Consider the following 23,929-nt stretch of genomic DNA (forward strand, 5'->3'; position numbering starts at 1 on the left):
TTTGTGTGTTTGTTTTATTTATTGGTTTCCACTGACTCCAAAACACATATCTCAAACAACACCTGGGTAGATGCCTGAAAGTCAAATATGATTTGATAGTGACATTTGATGGTGTCAATCTCACGCTCAGCTTCAGCAGTTCAACAGCACAGTTTACACCAGTTAAAGTTCCTGATGGGATTCCGGTCACTTGTAGATTTGTAACTGTAACTTAAGCTGACTCAAGTTGCACTAAGATGCTTAAAATCTCACTGATTAGCTTCATCGTCCTCCACCTTCGTCATATTGTCCTCATGAGACTCAGTATTTTAAGAACACAGTTGACTTAACACCTCAGTGACCTAAAACCTTTGTACCAACACAGAACTAATAAGGCTGTGCACATTAAGCTTTTCGGATTTACATACAATCACATATAGGATCTGTTTAAATTATTCTCCACTCAGACAGACTGAAGTCACATTATTCAACTCTAAGAGGATATTGTAACATTGACATTTATAATAATATAAAAACATTCATTTTAGATAGCAACTTACACGGACATAAAATCCATTGACCCTTCACAAAAAATATACAGTTAAAAAAAAGAGAATAAAATAAATAAAACAAACCATTGGACAAAGACACAAAGCTGATGTTTACTGTAGAAAAGTGACTGTTGGAAAACTTGTTCAGCTGCCAAGAGAAAAACAACTGGACTTTCCGACCTATTGGATATGCTGACTACTGGTGGCTGAGTTCATGCACTATGACAAGGGCTAACATTTCATAAGGTGATTTTTATAACATTTATTAATTCATTTATGTGTTTATTTAATTTATTCAAGTACCAATCAAATGTGAGAATGTCCCTTTTAATAGTTCTCTTGAATTACTACTGTCATGTTATTGATTTGATCCTGCTGCTGTGCTTGAAAAACTTGAGTAGGATTCATTTCAGATCAGTCCTGTCGTCCCATAAAGACAGCAAACACTTCTCTCCTGTCTTTTTTCACAGTCTGTCAGGACCAACAATGAAAGAGATGGAGACAGGCTCTCATCAGTCTGAGTTGGACTCAGAACCTCAGGAAATTCAAACATACCACAGATGTAATATTGTGGCTTTCCTGAAGAGAAACACTTTTGTTGTTCTCACAGTTACAGCTGTTGCATCAGGTAAGTGGTCGTCAAACATGCTGCACATGTGGACATTCTGCTTTTATCCACCACTGATCTGTTTTGACACAATAATTCACTAACCTTTGCTTATGCTTCTTTGAGGAATTGGCCTGGGCTTTGCTCTACGACCCATTAACATGTCAGACAGCGATATAAGATACCTAATGTTTCCTGGAGAGCTGCTGATGAGAATCCTGCAGATGCTGATGCTTCCTCTCATCGTTTCAAGTCTGATATCAGGTAAGATGCACACTTCAGCCTGGTGAAATTGGATTTTCAGGCTCTCGACAAAAACACGGTTTGACCCACATTTCATGTCGTAATAGCTCCTGTTAATAATCAACATAGTGGATAAACACAATCATGGCTGGAGTGTCGTCTGTGTGTAGAATGAGGCTCTTAAAGATGGTAGCTGTTACCACTATAGAGAATAAACCCATTTAACATCCTGTATGCAAATTTCCCAATGTGGATGAAGAAATATCTGTTCATAGTTCCATTTTTCCATTGTATGATTAGGTATTTTGATTTTATCTCGTTTATTTTTTAATACTCTGTTATAAATGTCAAAATAATGTTTAAAGACTGTATAGATTTATATTTACATTTTACTTTTTGAATGAATGAATCAGGTTTTCAACCCAATAAAGAACTGATCGCATAATTCAACAGATTTACATTTATACAGTATATGAATGTAAACTTGTTGCACCTTCTCTTTTCATCAGGCCTGTCGTCTGTGGACAGGAAAGCTTATGGGAGAATTGGTCTGAGGGCATTTTGCTACTACATGCTCACCACACTTATTGCTGCATTCACTGGTATAGTTTTAGCCGTCATCATCCAGCCAGGGAACTGGTCCAGGAACACCTCAGCCTCCTCTGGTGGTAGAGCGGAGGCTGTGCAGAGCGTGGACGCTTTTCTAGATCTAATCAGGTTTGTGTGGTGATAATCACAAACTAAGAGGGATTTCTAAGGGTACAGTTTGATATCAGCCTCCAAAAACACCTCATATATGTTTTTATTTACAGAAACATGATCCCCTCAAATCTGGTTGAAGCTTGTTTCAGGAAGGTGAGATCTGCTGTGGCTATGATTTGTCTTCATACTGATACTCTCACACATTATTACTGACTTTCAACATCTGCTTGTTCTCCAGTTTAAAACAGTTTATTCCAGAAGTGTTTCTACAGGAATTAGTATCACTGAGGCCAGTGTTAACAGTGAGATTGCTCTTTTTTTTAAACTGCTGTATATAATTTTCATTATTTTTATTAATATTGAAACAATATAATTTCATCACTTACTTTGCTGTCATCATTTGGACCCTGTAGATTACACTGTACCAGTGCCGGGCTCGTCAGATGGTATTAATATGTTGGGGCTGTTGGTCTTCTCTGTTGCCTTCGGCCTCATTCTGGGCAGCATGGGGTCACAGGGGAAACCTCTGAGGGATTTCTTTGACTGCCTTAATAAAGCTGTTATGCATCTGGTCAACATATTCATCTGGTAAGCACGAAAATCTCACATATAGATGAACAGCTATGTTTGATTATTTGTAAATTATCAGGATTATTAAACTTGGTGGAAGGATGCAGTATGGGCCAGGAAAGGACCCAGTGCTGTGCTATATAAATGCTCGTTTTTCTTTATCTTTATCTTTGTTACAAGGTTTAGTATATGTAATATGTGCCATGATTCTGCCCTGAACCCAACCTCTGAAAGTATATTATGGTTCTGTTTTATAGACTCCTTAGTTATGGACATTTTCTTTCTTTATAGATTTGTATTAATTCTGTGTTTCCTGTTTTATTTTGAATTTCTGATCTCCCTCATGAGTTTTTGTCCCTTTTACTTCCTGCCTTTGTGTGCGTTTCCGTCCAGTTTTGAGATCTGGATCTGTTTCACCTGGTTGTCCTGTGTCCTATCAGTTCAGTTTGTATTTGTTGAGTTGTCTATCTAGTCTTTGCCTGTATTGTCTCTGTCAGCTTCAAGTTCTGTATCCTGCCTTGTTTTTCCTGAATGTTCGAGTTTTTACTTTCCTGCCAGGCCTTCCCTATGTTTTATGTTTTCATTAAATTCTGTGTTTTGTGAAGTGGACTTAGATATCCAGCATCCTCATGCCATGAACAACAAATATCTCTATGTATAGAGCCTCCTTCATTTTCTCTGGACGGATGTGTCTCACTTCTGTGTATCACAGGTATTCCCCTGTAGGAATCCTCTTCCTGCTGGCAGGGCAGGTTGTGAAGATGACAGATACAGTAGAGATAGGCCGGGAAGTTGCGATGTATGCTCTAACTGTGATAGCTGGCCTGCTAATTCACAGTTTCCTCACTCTGCCCCTCATCTATTTTGTTGTCACATGGAAGAATCCCTTCAGATTTATGAGCGGTGTCCTGCAGGCTCTCGCCACTGCCTTTGGGACTTCATCAAGGTGAGCCAGTGTGTTCAAATCAAACATAACGGTTTGACGTTGTTAAAACGTCTTTGCTCCTCTGTGTTTTCACAGCTCCGCAACCTTACCTGTAACTCTCCACTGCATGGAGGTAAATCATAGCATGGACAAACGGGTGACCCGCTTCATGCTACCTACTGGCGCCACAATGAACATGGATGGTGCTGCACTCTATGAAGCAGTGGCAGCTTTATTCATAGCCCAGATCCATCACATGAATTTTGGCCTGGGTCAAATCATCGTCCTCAGGTGCACGTGGCTTCACACACATACACGGCCAATTCTAAGATGACTGCAAATGGTGTTCTGCTTGTTTTGGATATACCCTGATAAATGGATCCCTTGTTCAGTTTGATTGTTACAGCTGCAAGCACCGGCGCAGCAGGCATCCCACAGGCTGGTATGGTATCCATGGTGATTGTGTTGTCATCAGCTGGACTGCCCAAGGAAGACATATCACTGCTCATGATGGTTGATTGGATTCTGTGAGTGAACGTTTCTTCATAGGGTTGTTTAAGGCTCAGACTTTAAGGTTGGAGATAAGAACAATTCAGTAATAGAGAGTAGAAACCTTTTTTTTTGTCCTGTTTGGAATGGAAAGACATCAGAAACAATTTGAGGAAATTAAACACTCTTATTGTTTTCACCTGTGAAATTTTGACTTCAAATTAGTTTTTCAAGTTCCTGCTATGACCTCAGATATTCATGTTTGTTTTTAGGGATCGTTTGAGGACAACCACCAATGTCCTGGGTGACTGTATTGGTGTATGTGTAGTTCAACATCTGTCCAAACATGAGCTACAGAGCTCCAGGCCTGCTGGAGAAGGTTTGGTGGAAGAAATCCTCCATCTATGAGTTTCATGATGCTTGACAGCATTAACTTCTATAAACAAAGATTCATGAGATGTGATGATGATAATAATAATAACACTTACATTTTGCTACCTGGTATACACAAGTTACTGATACTTTATTTAAACTAGAATACAGACAGTAATTCACAGGAATAGTTCAGAAAGAACAACAAAATAGATTGAAGTGATAGACGACAGATCTCCAGTTCCTGGATACGAATCTGGTCATGTTGTGTGTTTGGAGCCAAAGTTTGTACAGTAGTGATCAGGGAATAAATCCTGCCAATATTTGGTGCTCGACCAATTGTGAGTCAGTCTCATCTGTCAGTGTCACAACATTTTACCCCATTTTCACAGCATCAAATTACTACTCAAACCAAACCTATCAGAAAAACTAACTCTTGAAGAGGGTTAGGGTTAGGGTAACACATGACCTATATTGCAGCCAGACAGATGCTTTGGCTTCACTTTTGGGCATCCATGATATTCTACAGTCTGTGATGTATCTTAGCACATAACTCACTGCAGGTTTTTCATAGGGATCACTCTGCCACCACCTGGTGGTAGGAAGGTCAGTGACCCAGTTAAACATGCTTTACATATAAGCCTTTATTGAACTGTTCAATATTTATGGTACAACATTTCATGGAATCAAACACAGCACACTGAATGCCTGGAACTGGAACTATTGTGGTATGAGTTAACTCTGCAAAAAGCAAACATCAGAAGCTCATTTCACCTACTGACGATTAAAAACATCTTCTGACAGTGAAGCACTCAAAACAAGACAATAGTTCAGAGAGCCTTTCATTGAAGCAAGATGTAAAAACCTGATGCTGTCCTGGACCTGCAGGAAAACAAATGCTTTCAGTCACATGTGGACATATTGTAGTATTTTACTGCTGTTGTGGCGTTAAGAAAATGTTTATGTCATGCACCTGGGAGAAGAATATGAAAACTGGCTGCTCCCATCAACGGGGTGACAAGTGCAACACCAGAGAGAGCCAGTCTGTGTTTACTGACATTGGCCTGAGCTCAGTGCAGTTGAGGAAGGAGAGGGAGGGAGGGATGGGGGAGGAAGGGGTGAGCGTCACGGCTCGTGAGATGAGGAGGGGTTTCATCAAGGGGGAGAGAGCTTAGAATAAATGGTGAGAAAAAGCGAGAGAGAGAGAGAGAGGAGCTGTGTGCGTGTGTGAGGTTGAGAGGGAGAGTAGGGGGAAGATGCTGTTGCCTGGAAACAGCGGTGAAGTAGAAAACTCTGTTTTCCAGCTCGTATGAAGATTTTCTCACAGGAAACGATGGATGCAACATGGACCGACTGTGAGGAAAAAGAAAACAGCTGATTGTGACTCCGGACGGCCTCCAGGGAATCAAAGAGAAGGTAGGCATGTGTGATTACGTAACGGCCATAACACAGCTCCAACACGGGTGACATCATCACAGCAGGATTAGAGCCCTGGGGTAGGGGCATTATGAGTCTGTGGAGGGAGGAGGAGAGGAGCAGGAGTATAAATGAGAGGGAGTGATCATCATGAGACAAGCTAAAAGCTCTGAGTGAGGATTATCTTTTGTCAAAAAACAAAACAGCACAGAATCTGTCCGGAAGAGGAAACACTGAAAAGATGAGAGCAGGATGGTGTCTGACGTGTGATGACCCTGCCTCTCCTCTCCTCTCTGCAGGAGGACAGCACGCTTCGTCCCTCAGTCTCCATTAGCAGCATCAGGATACAGTCTCGTCCCACCTGCAGATGTAAACAGTGATGACGCTCACCTGGAAGCAGCAGCTCTAAAAAAAAATTTTAAAAAAGAGAAGATCTGAAAGCAAAAGAAAGGAAGGTCTCAAACACAGAAGAGCGTCCTCCCTCGCTACAGCATGTGAGTACTCTGTCTTCTCCATGGTAACAGCTGGATTAGATGTTTTTCTTCAGGGTGGCCTGCGCTGGTGCGAGGCACAGAGGACACATTGTGTTCAGATGATGGTTCATTCTGCTTCAATAGGTGAATCCATTTGTAAAGGAATGTCTGGCAGTGAAATGGACTTTCTCATTCAGCCTCTTAGTTCGAATAAACATTCATGTTGTCAAGAGGTGAAGTGAATGAGCTCCTCCTTGGATCCTTCACCCCCACCAAAAAATTCCAGTAGTTATTGCATAATCCAGCTAACGTGTGGAGGTAACTAATATACCTATAGCAAACATATGAGCAAGTGTAGTTTCTGTTTGTTGGGCATCTACGGCAGCTTTCTTTCCTTCTCTGAGGCAGATTTTCTGCTTTCAGGTTGGATTGGCAGAGCAGCAGTGAAACTCTGTGCTCACAAGTTAGTGTTGGGTAAATGAAGGCAGCTCTGCCATCTGGAACACAAATCCCCAACAAACACGTGCTGCTGCAACATAAATCATCATTGTGCAGTTCAGTGTATGAGCAGCTGAGCCTCGGCGAGAGAGACATCTGCACTGACAACAAACCTCACGCTCTGATCGGTCCTTTCCGTGTGAATTTTCTGCCTGGTTCTCAGTCGCAGTCACACTCCTTCATTCTTAATTTAGAAGTGGGGGGAAAGATCAATCTCCTCCCATGATGCTTTTTAAAAGATTATGTGTGTGAGAACAGACGAAGTTGATTTAACCAGAAGGCTCTTATAAAAGTAGCAGTTAATGAATTCCCTGTTAAGCCCAACAACACTCGAGATAACTCACTGTAAACACCAGTGCTCCAGTCACATGCAGCCTGAGGCCCTGAGCCTTTTAGTCCACATTTGCTGTATTTCCATATGTGCTCTGATGTGTGCCGCTACAGCACATCAGTGCCGTCCCAGTGGACAAATGGACTGTGGTAACGTCTGCTGCAGCCTGAACTCTGACTGGGACAGCGATGCAGGAAGGACACTCCTCCCCCAAACGCACATTTCTGACACAAAGCTGCCATTCGATGGATATGAAGCTTCACGTGACGTGTCAGGAAACGACATGAAACTTAAGTTGGAGCCTTCTGGCATCTCTGATTAAATACGGCAAGGAGGTCATGTTTTCAACCCTGTCCTTTTGTTTGTTGCTTTGTTTGGACGGAATAGTAATTTTATTGGAAGGATGCAATTTGGGTCAAAGAAGAACCCATTAGAGTCTTGTGCACATCCAGGAATGTTTTATCACTTTCTTTAACCTTGTGAGATCGGACATTTTCACTTATTTCCCAGGGAATGGTTAATAATTAACAATTTAGAATTTTATATATTTGACTGTTATATTTTGCCTGGCAGAGGATTGGGATCAACTGAGTGCCATTCTAGTTTGGTTATGTAAAATATGGAGGTTCAGATCACTATCTGCTTTATGCAATCACTTGTGATTTGCTTGTTTCACCCTGAGGGGCTGTATGAGCAATGTGGAGTTTTATTTTTATCTCCTGCCTCAGGGATGTGGAGGAAACAAACCCAGTGGGGTTTAGTTTTGCCTAATTTTCACTGCACATTTACCCACAATAGAAATACACTTGGATTAATAAGATGAATAGATTTTGTACTTGTTTCTACATTTGTTATTTGGTATAGTGACAAAAAGATTGTTGGTTTGATTCCTCATAACACCAGTGCTGTGCTGCTGCTTCCAAGACGCATTAATTACAGTAGAAAGCTTTTACTTTATTGAAGGAACAAATCAAGGGGATAACTCAAGGTGAGAAATGAAGCAGAGGCTGATGAGAGAAGTGTGATACTGTATCCTACATTTCCCATAATACAACTGCATGATTTCTTTCTTTACACCCTCCCTGGCTGGTAAACACCCACGTCTTTTCAGCCTCCACACCTTCAGTTTGAGACTCTCAAGCCAAAAGTCAGTTAATCCTGATGAAATCACCAGAGTTGCACCCGATGTCTGAGATGGGTGGGGTGCTGCTCCAAGACAGCGTCATGTACTGTGTGTTCTCCTCCCTGGTTTTCTACTGAATGGCATTATTTCATATGTGTGTCAACCTCAGAGAGCTGAAGCCTGTCCTCCCCAGCAGAGGATGGGAACAGCAGAAGCCACTTTACGCATGGACAGCATGGAGGTCAAGGACGAGTGGCAGGACGAGGACTTCCCCAGGTAATCCTGCGTTTGTATAAGTGACAGAGAGGAAGAGAGTCTGCGTCTGTGTGCCCAGTTTGTCCGATTTGTGCTCAGCTTTAACAAACAGGCCACAGCAATGATCACCCGTGTGTGTTTAATGCCGAGGGACGGCAGGTGTGTTCTGTCCTCGATGTCGCTGTGTGTTACGTGAGCAGAACAGCAGACAGCACACAGGAGAAGTCAAACACATCAGTCTCCATTGTTGAAATAGTCCTCCGCCTACACTCTGACTGTCATCACTTCTACCGCAGAGGGAATGCGTGTTTGTAAAATGAACAGAGGAAATGGATTATTCACAACATATTTATTTCACCTTCATTTACATAAGCTATCATAACAGAACAACTTTATATTTCAAAAAAGAATTGGAACTTTAGGAACGAGAACTTCAGGAAACGAGATAAAACTTCATGGTAAATCTCATTTTTTGCAACTTTTATGTAATCTGAAATATATATTTCTGTTTGTGTGTGCTTTAATGAATTATATCTATGTTATATAAGTGAGTGCCACAGTGAAACACAAAAGAACAGTCTATCTCGTCTCCATTGTTTAATCCACTCCTTAATGTCTGTTGGTGCCGCCTTAAACTTACCTCAACAAAGCTACTGTCAACATAATAACAGCAATTAGTCAATCAACTAGTCCATACTTGTGGTGTTTAAGGGTGTGTGTGTGTGTGTGTGTGTGTGTGTGTGTGTGTGTGTGTGTGTGTGTGTTAAATATAGTCCTCTCTTCCCCCAGCATTGTGTGTTCAGTTGTCTTGATACTGTAACATTAGAGAGGTGATGGTAATTACTGGTGCTGTTCCCAAGGAAGACACAAAGAGCAAAATGTCAAGAAATACTGTTTAATTTAGCATCTTTTATTACACCATGTTTTTAAAATGCTAGCAATCAAAAAGACCGAAGCAACCTTTGACTAAGCAGCAGAAAAAAAAGAGAGGGTGCTGTATTTATGTCAGTTCATTTCTAATTTCTAATGTTTCTGTTGTTCTTGTCCATGTTTAATGTTCATGTTGTTCCGTGCAGGCCTCTACCAGAAGATGGAGATGTTGATTCTTCATGTGGCCTCACTGACAACAGAAAATGTAACTAAAATAAATAAAAAGCATTGAATATGATTGTTTTTATTACTACTTCATGTTATATATAGACTTTCCTGCTCTGTTGATTTCAGATCCCCCCGTCACTCTGAACGTGGGAGAGACCGTGGCCCAGCACAAGCGTCGCACCCTGGTGGCCCCCGACATGAACCTGTCCCTGGATCAGAGCGAGGGGTCGGTGCTCTCTGATGATTTTCTGGAAACGCCCGACGACCTGGACATCAACGTAGACGACATCGAGACCCCCGATGAGACAGACTCGCTGGAGTTCATTAACAACGGCAACGAGCTGGAGTGGGAAGGTCAGACAGAGGTTGAATTATGCTGAGATGTTTCAGCATAATCACAAAGCACGAGGAGAAGAACAATAAGAGTAGAAGTTTCACAACATAAAAACCTTCCTCAATGTTTAATTGGTTACATGAGTACATACGTTTTTAGCAGACAGGACGCCAAACAAACTGACCAACGACTTTCTTGCATCACCCTGAATCCAGATGACACTCCGGTGGCCACCGCCAAACGTCTTCCAGGCGACAGCGAGGAGGAGAGAGACTCGTCGGGGCGTCTGTGGCGAACGGTGATCATCGGCGATCAGGAGCAGCGGATCGACATGCAGGTCATCAGGCCGTACCTGAGGGTGGTCACACATGGAGGTTAGTTAGAGTGTGTGTGTGTGTGTGTGTGTATGGGAGACAATACGGACATTTCTCTTTTTCTAACTTGTCTTTGTAAATACAACAATGGTTGATGTTATTGGAAAGCCACCATTGCTTTCCCTGGTGGCGGAGAAAACATACATATACCTTTAATATTTAGAGGAGGAGATTTTCTGTGAGGCAACTCTGAAGTCATCTTTCTTACCGGAGGCAGTAATTCACCTCAGATGAATGAAAGATGGTTTTAGATGTAAAAGATAAAATTAATCTAGATCATTGCTGCACAATGAAAAACCATCGCAGAAATGTGCATGCATGTCTCCCTCCTGTGCTGAACGTAAAAACATGTGTGTAAACCATGTTGGTGTCTGTTTATGGACTTGTACCAGTTATTGAGTGTCAGTATTCACCAGTTCTGATTTCAAAAACTCTGTCAAGCTGGAGAAGCCCCAGAAACTGCATTCAGACTATCAAGTGACAACAAGCAAATCAAACTTAATTTACATTTTCATTATTTATTGCAGAGAAAGCCTTGTACCCCACATTAAAGTGATTTCACCCTAACAACCTTTTCAGTTTCTAAAAGACAACACAGGAAATAAATACATTTTAAGTGAGCAATGAATGTGTCAAAACTATTTTTTTATTCTTTACACTCACACTTTTGTATTGTATTTTTTTTTCAGCTGATTGTGTGATTGATTGATACCAGCGGGCGTCTCCCTCCTCTTTCAGGTTATTATGGCGAGGGTCTGAACGCCATTATCGTGTTTGCAGCCTGTTATCTCCCTGACAGCAGCTGTGAGGACTACACGTACATCATGGAGAACCTCTTCCTGTGAGATTCATTCTACTCTACTCTGACAACAACACATTTTCATGAAGTTGTTGTTCATCGTTTTCCCACGACTGGAGAAAATGCTTCAATGAAACGTGCATGTCAGATCGTGTTTGAATAGATTATTAACTTTAAATAAAAGAATTTAAAGATGAATCAGTTTAACAACTTCTAGAATCCTTATTTTTCTGCCCAGCCCGAGCCCGATGTGAGTTTGTCTGTTCTGTTGTCAGATATGTGGTGAGCAGCCTGGAGCTCCTGGTGGCAGAAGATTACATGATCGTTTACCTGAACGGAGCAACTCCTCGCAGGAAGATGCCCGGCATCAGCTGGCTGAAGAGATGCTACCAGATGATTGACAGGAAGTAAGACAGATACACCCAGAGCAGTTTGGGAAACTGTGAGGGGAAAAGAAATGTTGGTGGAAGGGAATTAATGATGTTTAGATTGAAAACATCACAAAACACTTGAATGTCTCCTGCAGACTGAGGAAGAATCTAAAGTGTCTCATCATCGCTCACCCCACGTGGTTCATCCGGACCGTCCTCGCCATCTCAAGACCCTTCATCAGGTGAGCACGTGATAATGAGTTCATTCTCAAAAGGACAGGTCTGAAAGAACAGAGAGAGGACAGTAGATAAATGGACGTACCCTAACGCCATCACAAAACATAAGTGTTGCATCTGTGGAACTAGTTACATGTTGTTCTATGTTTTCTTCAGTGTGAAGTTCATGGATAAAATCCGTTACGTTCACTCACTGACGGAACTCAGTCAGATCATCCCCATGGAGCATGTGCAGATCCCTGAGTGTGTGCTGCAGTAAGTACTCTGAGCCAGCAAGGGTCAATGTTGAGTTGTCATGTTGCATGTACAGTTAATAAAAATGCTTAGTATAGAAAGAAATCAACATTTATTTTTAAGACTTGTGGCAGTCAGCAGGCATCTAAATCTACAGTGGAGTAAAGTCTCACAGAGAGAACAGCGGACCTGCATTTCTGTTTGATTTCATTTTGATTTTGAAGCAAACTGTCAGTGGCTATACTTCAAAAGTCAGTAGCTTCAGCTGAGAGAGGCTTTGAATGAATAAACACAGTAAACAAGGACACGATAGAAAAGCAGAAGTGATCTTTCATTCATCTTCCGATGTGGCTTCTGTCTACCACCTGTGAGAAGTGTATGTTGTGACACATCATTTACAGATTTCTATCCTCCACGTTTAAAGGTATGATGACGAGAAGATAAGAGCACAGACGGAAAGGTGAGCATTGACGTTTTATGTGGCATTGATGCAAGTTGCGAAACATCTTCCTGCATGTGATTGTTATTAAAATGTCTTTCTTACAGACTTGAGCAAGATCAGCGGCAGAACATCTCAACAGCAGCTAAAGAAAGGTGACTCCATTTTGCAGTACATACACTAATATACATACAGTGCCATTCAGTGTGATTCAATAAAACATTATTCTGTAACAGCTGATGTGGAAAAACTATGTTTATAAGTGGTGATAAGACTTAAACCATTGAACTTTTACTTTACAGTGCAACTTCAGTTCTTTCTCTTATTTTATGTCATCCGTTCAGATTCTGAAATTAGGCCGCTATCTTTATTAGACGTCAAATGGGACGTTAAAGGCTGCATGGAAAATCTATTAGTCCGTGACTGTTCTCTTTAGGTTCAATAACATCGGCAGCTACGTAGATACATTTTGACAGCTCAGCCTAATAGGCTAGATTACTGAGCAGAGTATAAATGTACTAATGGCTTGACTCTAATATGTCACTTCCAGGCCAAAGTCAGTGATAGCAGATGTTGGCTGTGACATCTGACATTAAGGTAAGGGATCTTCTTCACTTAAGTACGTCTGCATCAGCTTCATACAGTCTGGTTTGTAATGTCAACCACTGTAACTAATCTTGAAGCATAACCATGCTTATGTGCACAGAAAGTAAACAATGCTGTAAATCACCTAAATGCTGGACGATGGTCTGTCTGCAATGTTGCGTCACTGAAAGGTCCAAAGGGTCGGTTCTCAGTGCAGGGACACCAAGATCCAATTTACAGTTTGGCAGAGTCAGCCAGAGCGAACGAGGGGATGAGTCGGACCTTAAAACTCGATGTTTTTATTTTGATACGTGAAATTATTTGAGTTTTAGAGTTTAAGTCCAATTTCAACTAAATCTCTTTTAATGATTCTGATTCTGATTCCTGTGTTTAATCTCTCTCTCCTGCTTTGAATCTTAATCTGTCCCGACAATCAAGGCAATGAAATGCCAAAGAAAGATCACTTTTAAAAGGTTCTTACAGACAGAAGCATTTATTTCCTCGTGGTCTTTGTAACTAAGTTCTCTGGATGAAATCCTGAAGCACAAACAACACGTCTGTGCGATACCTGTTAAATCCCGGAGTCCAGCTCATTTTCACCTCTGCCAAGTCATGTTTCACTTCTTTACATTCAGATTGCAAGAAGTGTCAGCTGATCCCTGGACATCATATTCCCTCCGTACTCTCTGTTACATAAGGCACAGCTGCTCATCTCTTTAAGCTGCTCCAACAACCGATCGACTCTATTTTTAATGGGATGCACAAGGGGTCTGGCAAATTGATCTGCACCTCTAGACCAACCCACCGCAGCAGGTCGGGGTGGGTTATTTTAGAAACACCCCCCCCCCACACTTTGCACCACCCTGAGCTGCTGACTGTTCCTATCAACCTCCATATATCAAAAGAGCTATCAGCCGAAAGACTGGCCGACATCCCGGGAATGTTCACAGGCACCGTCTCTAACCAGGGGCCAGCGCAGGAAGCAGGAGAAAGATGAATAGTGGAACCTGTTGTGTGTCATGTTGGATCTAATTTAGTGCCGACCGACCCGCTGCCAACCTGAATCATTGCATTTGAATCTTTTTAATTGTGGAGTTAAACCTTCTGTATTTGCATTGCAGGTTCTTAAATGGAAGAACAAGTGGGGGAACATTCATTCATTACTATAGGAGCCAACGCAAATCTCCTGACTGGATTCATTGGCTGCAAGACAATCGTTTTCAAAATGTCCTGCCAGCGCCTATAACTGAAAGTTCATTTACACCAAAGGCATCAAAAAACAAGTCAAACTAAATCCAAAAAAAAGTTTCTGCTCCCTGCATGACAAGGTGAGCTTTATCTCCAGCATGATTTCCATCATAAAAACAAATTTATGGACTTTCAAACAAGAGCTGGGAACGTTGTGTAAATACTTGTTTATATATTTTTGAGAGAGGTGTTTGCACAGATATTTTTTTTTTTATATATGGATGATATGGAATAAGTATTGTGAAGTTTCATGAGTGTTTACTGAAAAATAATGTACAATGATATCGTTCTTGAATCTACAGTAGATGTTACTGATGCAAACGTGTTCCAGTTTAATATGCAGGTGGCATGCTCGTTCATATCCTCTCTGTCACATCTTAACGTCCACTTTTAAGTTTCTGCCATCATGTTTAAAAGATACTTTTACAAGACAGAAAGCATTACAGATAAACAAAATGAAATATATTTAAAGAGAGACTTTAATTCATTTCTATAAGTGTTATTTATGAAAATGTGCCATTTACTGTTTGTAAAAAAAATTAAATGAGTGAACTTTAAAGATGCTTTGTCGTGGCTCTTGTATCCAGCCTTCACCTCTGATTCAAACCACAGCCACAGTCCATATACATTTAAGAATAAACAGCCTAGTCCTTTCCATATACACTTAGGTATTAATATCCTTACACTGAGGTATGTTACTTATTACTTACTGATGCCTATTTTGACTCTGTAAGATATTTCCAAATTGTGGGAGTAATAAAGTATTATCTTATCTTATCTTATACATATACAGCCTTGCCCTTATATATTACAAATAGACAGCATTGCCCATATACATGACAAATGTATAATGTACAGCCAGTACACATTAAAAATATACAGCTTATTCCAATACATATACATTACATATACCCAGCCTTCTCGTATACATGAATAATTTACAGCTGTGCCAATGTACAATAAAAATATAGAGCATTAGCCTTACCCATGTACATTAAAAATGACAGCTTTATATATCATAAATAAATAGACTTGCCCATATACATTACAGCTTATATCTAATCCTTTTACTGCCTCTCGCTCCAGTCTGGTCGTGCATGTTCTTGACTCTTCCTGGTGAGTTATTAGAGGACATAATTCTGATTTATGAGCTTCGAGTCAGCTGATGTTCTTTGTATCATTTGGACTTCTCAAAGCGACCCTTTATTCTTATTGCAAGGTCACTGTGATCACATTATCCCCATATGTAACCCACAGTGACGTCACTGCCTTCTGTCGGCCCCCAAAGGGTCTTTTAGAATTTGTTCTGTGAGTTATTTTTAAAGTCTGTTATGTAAAATCAGTCAGTTTGACAAACGATTGATTGGTTGATTTAGCCATGAAAAATAAAGTGAGTCTTACTATCAGATAGGTGATAATATAATTATTCCAACAATAATCTTAAACTAGACAGAGGTGTGTTTTCTGATCTTTAGGTTATAAAAGAAAAAACAATAACATGTCAAGTATGTTTTAATGTTGAAGAAATAAGAAAAACACGTTTTTACTCTCTGAAGAGTTCAGTAATTCTCATACATCTCAGCACTGAGCTAGAAGTGTGAGGTGAATATCCTATTTTAGAATAAAGGCAGGAAACAGAGTGGGAACTTCTTTCCTGGCTCTGTCTAAAGTTTGTAAAAACACATACCAACACCTCTGTGGTTGACTGACTAACACCTGTTTCATATGTCCGCTAACTGAAATGTGAAAACCAACAACTTTGACGTAATAATTGTTTTTTAGACAAAACAACAAACTTAGATCATGTTAAATAGTCAGCTCTAAGCATGGTTAGATGTTTCAGTCCACTTTTATGCTAAGCTAAACTAAGCTAAGTCCCCCCATTATCCAGGAATGAAGCCAACATATTGTTGGGTCCATGTTCCATCAACTAACACGGAGGAGATGGGGTTTATGACCTTTATTGCAGCCATTAGGGGGCGATGGAGACACTTTGACTTCACTGTGATGTCGTCCATCTTTATATACAGACTAACTTCCTTCTACTGCAGAAACATGAGAGTGATACCGACCTCGTCTAACTCTGTGGAAATGTAGTCCTCAAAAAATGTCCAGTTATTCCTTTCAGATAATTTGACAGCTTCCCTGTGAGTTAGTATCTAATCTTCAATCAGTCATCAGGTAGTTTAACTGTCACATTCTAAATGTACACGTCAACAAACTGCTCAAGTGAAGGTTTGACTTTCTTGTTGGTCTAAGAAAAGAATGTGCCCCACATGCTGTACATATGATCCCATGCTCTGAGGTCCTATAGTGTGTCTGAGCGTATGTAGGACAGTTTCATAATCCTGAGAATTCTTTACCAACACGTAACTTTTTCTGTTTACCAACAACTAATAACCACATAACTCACAATGGCTTCTATCTTAGAGGGAAACATGTTTAATCGAATTACTTTTCCTCGTGGAAAGTGTCTTTGGCTGTGAAACGTGTGCTCAGAGTTCAGCTTCTCCTTCACACCTACGCTTACTGAGATAAGAGGCGGTAAAATAATGTGGTAAATTACTGTAAAACAACTCGAGGTGAGGCTGCTCACATCCGGAAGTGTGTGTGAGGGGGGGGCAAGGGACAGATAAGCAGTGGGCTTCTGCGAGTTGAAAGAAAAGCTGCTATCAGACCTGCGGCCGCGACTCGTGGTCACACAGCTGGCAGCCATGCACTCCGAAATGTGTGACACAGCAGGCGGACTCACATCAGCCGTCTAAATGTAACCAGTTGGTTCTGGTTTACACTCGGCTGGAGCTGTCGAAGCACGGGAAGTTTCCGTGTGAAAAACCAAATACTGAGGTTTTTCCTTGAGATACAGATGTGTCAGGGACAAGGAGTGATTCAAACACCCTGGCCTGTATCACAGTAAATCCTGAACACGGTGCAGTTAACAGACCTTTGCCTCCTTCCAACAATATTTAAATCTCCCTTTGTCTTAAAATCTTGCAGTTTTTCAAATTGATCTCAAATGAATAATGATTGTAGAAGCTCTGAACTGTCAGCATCACCAGTCTACCACTGCTGAAGCACCACGTGTCTCGCTTCTCATAAAATTTTATTCTAAGTTTCACGGCTGGGCCAAATCACTGTTTCTCTCTTATCTACTAAGAAGTCTGTTGGGTGTGGAATTTGTCAAGCGTTCCCACTGACCCCCTGGACAGCAGGTGGAAAATCAGGGATCCGCTTTCATGCAAATGAGCTGTCCTACATCATCCTCCTCTCATTGGTGCTCCAGGCTGTGAGGCGTCAGCTGACTGGCTGTGGGGTGTAGAGGTCTGATTGGTTTGGGGAGGGCGTGACGCTGCAGCAAAACCCTTTATATACCCGGCGAGGAGATTGTCTATCAATGAAGTAGTAAAAGGGGGGAACGTCTGCGGCAAAGAGAGAGGGATAGGTTTTCAGAAGAAGCCTTTGTTAGAGTTTGCTTTGGGTGGGTTCCCTTCTTTTATTTACTGAATTCAACAGGTGACCAACACACAAAACAGCTGAAAATGAAGTTCATCATCGGCATTGGAGGGTAAGAGTCGTTTCACTGATTCACGTGCTCGTCTGTTATAAAAAACCAAACGTGTGACTCGTGTTTATGGCATCAAATCTATTCTGATTTCAGAGTGACCAACGGTGGGAAGACCACTTTGACAAGCAGACTTCTGAAGACATTACCTAACTGCTGTGTTGTCCATCAGGATGACTTCTTCAAGGTAAGATCAATTCAAGTAACCGTTTCATTTGAGCTTTAAAATTCACTTTGACTATTTAAAATGTATTAACTTGAGTTTACAAGAGAATTCTTCTGATATATTTGATTTGCTAAATAAAATGTAGCCTTGAGGACATTTTGTGCTCAGTGATAATCTGCCAGTCTGACCTGCAGATGTGCTGTCATCGCAGTAGCCTAGTAATACATCTGGCTGATTGTTTCCTGGACAGCCAATGAAAGGGCCAAACGTCCCCACTTAAAGTGAGACTTTGTCCAATCACGTTGCAAATTGTGCAACCAACGTTTTGCACGAACATGAACGTAATTTGGCTTCAACAAAATACCAAATAAAAAAGAGGGACGATTTTATTTCTACCACAAACCATCTCTTCGTGCTGCATTCAGGGACGGTCGACATCTCATCGACATCACTGACTTTTTTCACATTATACAAAATGGAGAGCAAGAGAATAAGGGTGGTGGCTGGGGCCGCACAATTCAGGGGGGGGTAAATTTAAGCGCAATCTAAAAAAAAAAATCGCAATTTTCCTTAGAAGAGGATTTTGAGAGAGTTTTTGAAAAAGATAGTTCTATAGAAAAATAAAGCCCTATAATGAGCCTCACCACCCTTCTGTAGAGTTTTAGAATTTTTTAAAGACATTTTTTAGGGTCCAAAGTGTTTCCAAAACCAAAATTTCGGAAGCGGAACATTGGAAAAAAAACCAACGTTTTTACTGCATCCAAAAACCACGGTTCGTTACTTTTGGTGGAGACGAGTCCTTGACCTGTCCTGTCCAGGTGTGATCAGCTCCGACTGGTTACTAGGTTGCAGCAATGTTTTATTGGTGACTGTTTCAGAAACCCGATCAAATAGAAGTCGGGGAGGACGGCTTTAGACAGTGGGATGGTAAGAATGGATTTCCCGTAGGAAAACCATGCAGTAATGTACTTTTCCTTTCCTGCACATTTATTAAAAAAACTTTGGACTGTCATCTATTGTGTGAATGTTTCCGACATTCACCAATGGTGACTAGTGTAAAGCAAATTGTTGAGCAGCGTTGGTTGCGTGTGTGGTGAAGCTCCTCTCTTTTCTCTCCCAAATCAGTGATCAGCGCCATGGACATGGAGGCAATGGTTAACACTGTGAAGGGCTGGCAGGAGAACCCAGTCAAGTTCGCCCGCTCCCACGGGGTCAGCCTATCACCTGAAGTTGAGGAATCCGACTCGGGGGACAAGGGGATCCATATTCTCATCATTGAGGGGTTCCTGATCTATAACTACAAGTGTGTCCTGCTCGTTGTCACTGAAAGATTTGACCCACAGGCCTCTTGACCTCTAAAGCTTGTCACTAACCTGAGCTCCTCCCTGCAGGCCTCTTACCGACGTCTATGACAAATGCTACTACATTGCCATTCCTCGTGAGGAGTGCAAAAGGAGGAGAAGGTAACGAGCTCTTCATTAACAATTACCAGTCAGGTGTTCGACACATGGTTCAGGTTACAATATGACTTGATTGATTATGTTTCCGCAGTACAAGGACATACACAGTCCCCGACCCCCCCGGTCTGTTCGAGGGCCACGTCTGGCCCATGTACTTGAAACACAGGAAAGAGATGGAGAGCAACTGCGACAGAATAGGTTTGTTAAACCAGTTCTTCACCTTGACAACTAAATGTCAGTTTCCTCCATTAATCCATCTTCCTGTCCACAACCTTGACGTCAGAATAAAAGCACAATGACTCAACGCATCATTTCTGATTTGTCTCTGCACAGAGTATCTTGACGGGATGACATCTAAGGAAATGATTTACAACAGAGTCTATGAAAGCATTCAGAACTCCCTGCTGAACCAATCATAGGTACGAGGAATCCTGAGATGAATGGGCTGTGACAGATGAATAATAAGTGTTTTATTCGGTGTGTGTAACCCCTGTCCTCTCTTCTCTCTCTGCAGCAGGACGGGGGACGACAGTGGACTTGTGTATAGACTTGTAAATATAATGTTGAGTAACACCAGCTCGGTACTTCTAGTCTGATCTGTAAATAGGCATTCGTGTAACTTATTAAGAACTAATGGCAGAAGTTGTTTTGTTTTGTATAATCCTGTTACTTTTTTTAAAAAGACGAGCCACCTCTTGACTGCCCAGTGTTCAACATCAGGGGCCGATATCAAATCTGATTTTGTCGTACTGATTGTCAAAGTCAAAATCTCGATTTGTGTTTTGCAACTTAAAGAAATGACTGAATCCACTGCGTGTCTCCTGTTTTTCTTCACAAATCATTTGGTTCACATGTCTTCACGTTTTATAACACAACACTGATAACATCCTGCAGCTCTTGAACCAGTCTCCTTATCACAAACAATAAAACACTACAATAAAAGATTCTGACTCACAGAGATCAGACAGAAATATTTATCCTAAAAGACAATAAGGGTAGAAAAACCATAAATTAAACTGTTGAATAAACATTATGAAACATCTCTGACTAGAACATCACTAGGTATAGAACAAACCTGTCTCTTTATGAAAACACATTCAGATTAAAAGATTTTTATTTGGATCTGCACCAAATTGCAAAAGATCATAAAAATCAAGTCCTATAAACGTGCCTGATTTATTTCATTAAGATCCTTTAATTATTCTCTCAGGAATCGATTCATAAGTTAAGCAAAATGTTTTTTCGCACAATAATAAATGAAAGAACCCCTCCTCCATGTATAGTACTTTTATTTGCAGTTGTCGAGGTGGAGCTAGTTTCAACTACTTTATAAAGTAGTTTCATCCAGTAGTTCCTAACTGAGGTTGATCAATGAGGAATGTAGACATTTTTATAAAACTAAATATTGTTTAATATTGAATAACTTTTCCTAGTGTCAAAATGATCCAAGACGTTTGGAGGTGAAATGTATTTATAGTGGAAATGCAAATGTCTCACATGTTTCCAAAATGTTGCTTGGAGCAGATTTCTTTGTAAATATTGTTGACCTATAAACGCTGGGAACGGCTGACCCTATGTTTAATAACAGTATTTTATAAGCTTATCTTGTGTTTCTTTTTAATATAAGATGTTAATGTGAAAATGAACTACAGTGGAGTAAGAAGTATATTTCTTTCTTAAATGTGTAAAAAGTATAAAGTACTGTAAGATGGAAATAATCAAGTAAAATAATTAGTTACTTTCAAACTCCGAGCTTAAAGTTAGCACCTCTTCAAACGTTCAGAAGTCCTTTTATAAAGTCTGTTTTACAGTCAGGAGATGAAACCTTCATATAATTCACTGAGTTTTTGATCTCAAAAATCAATACCAACATGTGGTTCTATAACTTGTCTCCGAGTGTTGATTAACTCATCAAAGGTTTTTTATAATCCAAGCTCAAGGTCAAGGATACTCGGCTTGTTTATTAATCTTTATTGTCATTGTCTGAGTCTCTGCTTCTTCCGATCACATAAAACCTCTCACTGTACTTTACTCCGGCCCGGGACATGGCAGAGCCACAGAGGGTGTGTTCAGGGGGGAGTCGGGGTCTTGTGACGCGTGTCTGAGAGTTTTTACATGCCAGCACTCGGCCTGGAGCAGCTCTGTCAGTTTATATTTAGGATAAGTGTCGGGGGTGTCAAGGGAATATATTTAACGCACCCACTTGACGCTGCACAGCCGGGTCTGACTCAGGGGCCAGTCCCCTCACGCCACCTCAAGGCGGGTGAGAAGAACCTTGTGGGGTGGCATGTGGTCCCACGTCACCAGCCGCCATGGAAACCCCCAAAGTTAAATCTATGGTATCCATATTAGGATTAGGGTGGCGAGGCAGTGACCCTGGAGATGAGTGGCTATCACATAACCCCCCCTCCTCTCATATGCGTGAGTGAGGACCCCTGAGGCATGTGAACAGTTGTGAATGTGCCACAGAAGTATTTATGGCTGCACTGAGACAAACAGGAACAAGTGACTTGGCTTTCAAACCCCCCCATCGTTAATATCATTCATATCCAGTGTTTAGAACACACTATACTTACTTTTGAAATGCCTATTTAGAGATTTGAACACATTTAATTTGTGTTAGATATAATAAGTACACCCATAGAGGATCATCTTAAATCACACACCGACAGTTTAACTGTTTATTCAACAGAAAACAAAGTTAAATATCAACATACATTCAGATTATTTGATGCTGATGATTTTGGTCCAGCACAGAAAACTACTTCAAAACTGCTGAATCACGTAATAGGCAAGAAAACTTTTAATCTAAACTAATAAACCCAATTCAGCTGGACTGATCTGGTTTGTGGTGGTGTGGTATATATATTCTGTAGCCTCCCTGATTATGTAAAGTTTAGATTTTTATCATTATTCTCCAAATGTTTGGTCCCCAAACATTATTCTATTCTATTCTATTCTATTACATTCTTTTATATAATTTTTATATTATATTTAATAATATCATACCATGTTATATCATATTATATTATACATTAATGTACAATATTACATCTTAATTACTTTTTATAATGTCATTTCATGTACCTCAGTTAAGTAAATGTAGTTAGTTGCTTACACCACTGCTGCCACGTCACAGAGCTTAAGGCCGAGACTTATCAGATTTGACATTTGACTAAATTTGTGCAAGGTTTGAGTCAGTGGGTCACATGTCAAGAGGTCTCAACACTAATTTGTCACGTATAGATCACTGAAAGTGCGAAGACGGACACAGCGACATGTTGCTCAGAGCTGAAACGTGAGGAGAACTGACCACGCTGACTCTGGCAAAGCTTAATCAAAGATAAGCAGAACATGTGTCGCAAGAAACCTGATGATCTGCAGAGCTGCAGCTGCCACACAGCATGAAATTCACCATTCATCACACATTTCTATTTTCATTCAGGTTAAACCGCAAAAATCAGCGTAGCTTTATTCAAACTTACTATAATCGTGTATCAGGAGGAACTTAAGTATCCACATGAGTTGAGATTTGCCCAAGGTTAATGATTTTAACTTGTCAAACATTTTGTCAGCGTCTCACCTGTCTTGTCTCCCCATGATCTGTGGTAAACCCTCAGGATCTATCATTTTACTCCTCAGACTGGCAGTGTGAGGCCTCGGGGGGGAGGACAACAGGTATAATCCTTGTAGGGGAAGCTTTCTTGTGGTAAAACCATTTTAAGACCATCATCTTCGTTAAATCTCACAAGAAGCAAAGCCTGGATACCTAGATTCATGGGATAAGATATATTCAAAGCGTACAAGAATTAGTCTTTCACTCAGGGAGAGATCTGCTGCTGCTGTGTACCATGAAAACAACCAGAAACTTTATTTTATTTCCAAGCAACATTACTTTACAGAAAACATTAAGGTTTTTTTGTGGCAACATTTATTGTGATTTGTTTACTTTCACGTCAGACACACAAGAAAGACTCAATTCAACGTTAATACTCACTCGCTAAATTTTGTGGGTTACATGTCCTGCTCGGGAAGTCTTGTGCCAAACCAGTGCTGAGGATCTGCGGCTCTTATAAATCTGGTCTGGAGCAGGGCGGAGCTGAACTCTGCAGCAGGGGAAGGTTTCTTTTTTTTGCTAAGAATAGAAAAGCACGCAGGCTCACCATCATGTTGCCCTATTTGGCAGAGGAAACACACACCGTGATACTTCAGCTGAGAGGCGACAAACACTGGAGTCCATCTGTAGATTCTTCTAAATGTGTGAGACCCACACCATGCAGCCTCACATGTCCCTGTACCTGAGTCATGCCAATAATCTTTAATCTTTAGTTAAAGTTTATGTTTGTACCTGAGCTGCACAGTAAAATAGGCAACATGCTGCACAATCTGAACTCTCTGAAGTCACCACACTGAAGTACCCTCCTGTTGTTGTACTTACATGTCTGTTCTTAACTTTTCATTTCTTTTTAAACGTGTGTTCTTCTTTTA

The 23,929-nt window shown here is 40.8% G+C and overlaps 3 protein-coding genes and 1 long non-coding RNA gene across 10 annotated transcripts; 3 read left to right on the forward strand and 1 right to left on the reverse strand.

The window, feature by feature from the left end:
- Nucleotides 1-648: 648 nt before the first annotated feature.
- Nucleotides 649-4,630, forward strand: LOC109638987 (excitatory amino acid transporter 1-like). Of its 5 annotated transcripts, XM_069511319.1 has the most exons (11): nt 649-776; nt 1,001-1,158; nt 1,264-1,401; nt 1,890-2,097; nt 2,193-2,235; nt 2,321-2,384; nt 2,496-2,670; nt 3,365-3,598; nt 3,674-3,868; nt 3,970-4,104; nt 4,339-4,630. In XM_069511319.1, exons 2-11 carry the CDS (start codon nt 1,017-1,019, stop codon nt 4,472-4,474), a joined length of 1,470 nt encoding a protein of 489 aa, XP_069367420.1. In that variant the 5' UTR covers nt 649-776; nt 1,001-1,016; the 3' UTR covers nt 4,475-4,630. The 5 variants fall into 5 exon arrangements, with proteins under 5 accessions (XP_069367420.1, XP_069367422.1, XP_069367418.1 ...); XM_069511321.1 differs by lacking the exon at nt 3,365-3,598; XM_069511317.1 differs by having other exon boundaries at nt 686-1,158.
- Nucleotides 4,631-5,714: 1,084 nt separating this feature from the next.
- Nucleotides 5,715-14,276, forward strand: LOC109645295 (caytaxin-like). 2 transcript variants are annotated; one of them, XM_020110856.2, is made up of 14 exons: nt 5,715-5,854; nt 6,154-6,348; nt 8,449-8,555; nt 9,611-9,669; nt 9,759-9,986; nt 10,182-10,340; nt 11,079-11,181; nt 11,415-11,546; nt 11,666-11,752; nt 11,904-12,002; nt 12,406-12,441; nt 12,528-12,575; nt 12,971-13,017; nt 14,127-14,276. In XM_020110856.2, the coding sequence occupies exons 3-13, from the start codon at nt 8,479-8,481 to the stop codon at nt 13,008-13,010; spliced, it is 1,068 nt and encodes a 355-aa protein (XP_019966415.2). In that variant the 5' UTR covers nt 5,715-5,854; nt 6,154-6,348; nt 8,449-8,478; the 3' UTR covers nt 13,011-13,017; nt 14,127-14,276. The 2 variants fall into 2 exon arrangements, with proteins under 2 accessions (XP_019966415.2, XP_019966425.2); XM_020110866.2 differs by lacking the exon at nt 6,154-6,348 and having other exon boundaries at nt 14,127-14,265.
- Nucleotides 9,833-23,567, reverse strand: LOC109645320 (uncharacterized). Its single transcript, XR_002203863.2, has 6 exons — nt 23,439-23,567; nt 23,025-23,210; nt 11,703-11,792; nt 11,470-11,525; nt 10,151-10,318; nt 9,833-9,973 (listed from the first exon to the last, which is right to left on the reverse strand). It is a non-coding gene; the product is annotated as an uncharacterized lncRNA (long non-coding RNA).
- LOC109645305 (nicotinamide riboside kinase 2-like) lies at nt 17,653-20,251 on the forward strand. 2 transcript variants are annotated; one of them, XM_020110876.2, is made up of 8 exons: nt 17,653-17,818; nt 17,912-18,002; nt 18,860-18,908; nt 19,107-19,284; nt 19,373-19,444; nt 19,533-19,639; nt 19,775-19,860; nt 19,956-20,251. In XM_020110876.2, exons 1-7 carry the CDS (start codon nt 17,793-17,795, stop codon nt 19,858-19,860), a joined length of 609 nt encoding a protein of 202 aa, XP_019966435.1. In that variant the 5' UTR covers nt 17,653-17,792; the 3' UTR covers nt 19,956-20,251. The 2 variants fall into 2 exon arrangements, with proteins under 2 accessions (XP_019966435.1, XP_019966444.1); XM_020110885.2 differs by lacking the exon at nt 18,860-18,908 and having other exon boundaries at nt 17,660-17,818.
- Nucleotides 23,568-23,929: the final 362 nt, after the last annotated feature.

The sequence above is a fragment of the Paralichthys olivaceus genome, chromosome 16 (genome assembly GCF_024713975.1).
Source record: "Paralichthys olivaceus isolate ysfri-2021 chromosome 16, ASM2471397v2, whole genome shotgun sequence".
In the NCBI taxonomy this organism is placed as follows: domain Eukaryota; kingdom Metazoa; phylum Chordata; class Actinopteri; order Pleuronectiformes; family Paralichthyidae; genus Paralichthys; species Paralichthys olivaceus.

Excerpts from the sequence above, each read along its gene's own strand:
- LOC109638987 (XM_069511317.1), top strand. The coding sequence starts at position 807 with ATGTGTTTATTTAATTTATTCAAGTACCAATCAAATGTGAGAATGTCC. Across the intron at positions 1,402-1,889 it reads CGTTTCAAGTCTGATATCAG|GCCTGTCGTCTGTGGACAGG; the intron begins GTAAGATGCACA and ends TCTTTTCATCAG. Across the intron at positions 2,385-2,495 it reads CACTGAGGCCAGTGTTAACA|ATTACACTGTACCAGTGCCG; the intron begins GTGAGATTGCTC and ends TGGACCCTGTAG.
- LOC109645295 (XM_020110856.2), top strand. The coding sequence starts at position 8,479 with ATGGGAACAGCAGAAGCCACTTTACGCATGGACAGCATGGAGGTCAAG. Across the intron at positions 11,753-11,903 it reads ATCTCAAGACCCTTCATCAG|TGTGAAGTTCATGGATAAAA; the intron begins GTGAGCACGTGA and ends TGTTTTCTTCAG. Across the intron at positions 12,442-12,527 it reads ATAAGAGCACAGACGGAAAG|ACTTGAGCAAGATCAGCGGC; the intron begins GTGAGCATTGAC and ends TCTTTCTTACAG.
- LOC109645305 (XM_020110876.2), top strand. The coding sequence starts at position 17,793 with ATGAAGTTCATCATCGGCATTGGAGG. Across the intron at positions 18,909-19,106 it reads CGGCTTTAGACAGTGGGATG|TGATCAGCGCCATGGACATG; the intron begins GTAAGAATGGAT and ends CTCCCAAATCAG. Across the intron at positions 19,445-19,532 it reads GAGTGCAAAAGGAGGAGAAG|TACAAGGACATACACAGTCC; the intron begins GTAACGAGCTCT and ends ATGTTTCCGCAG.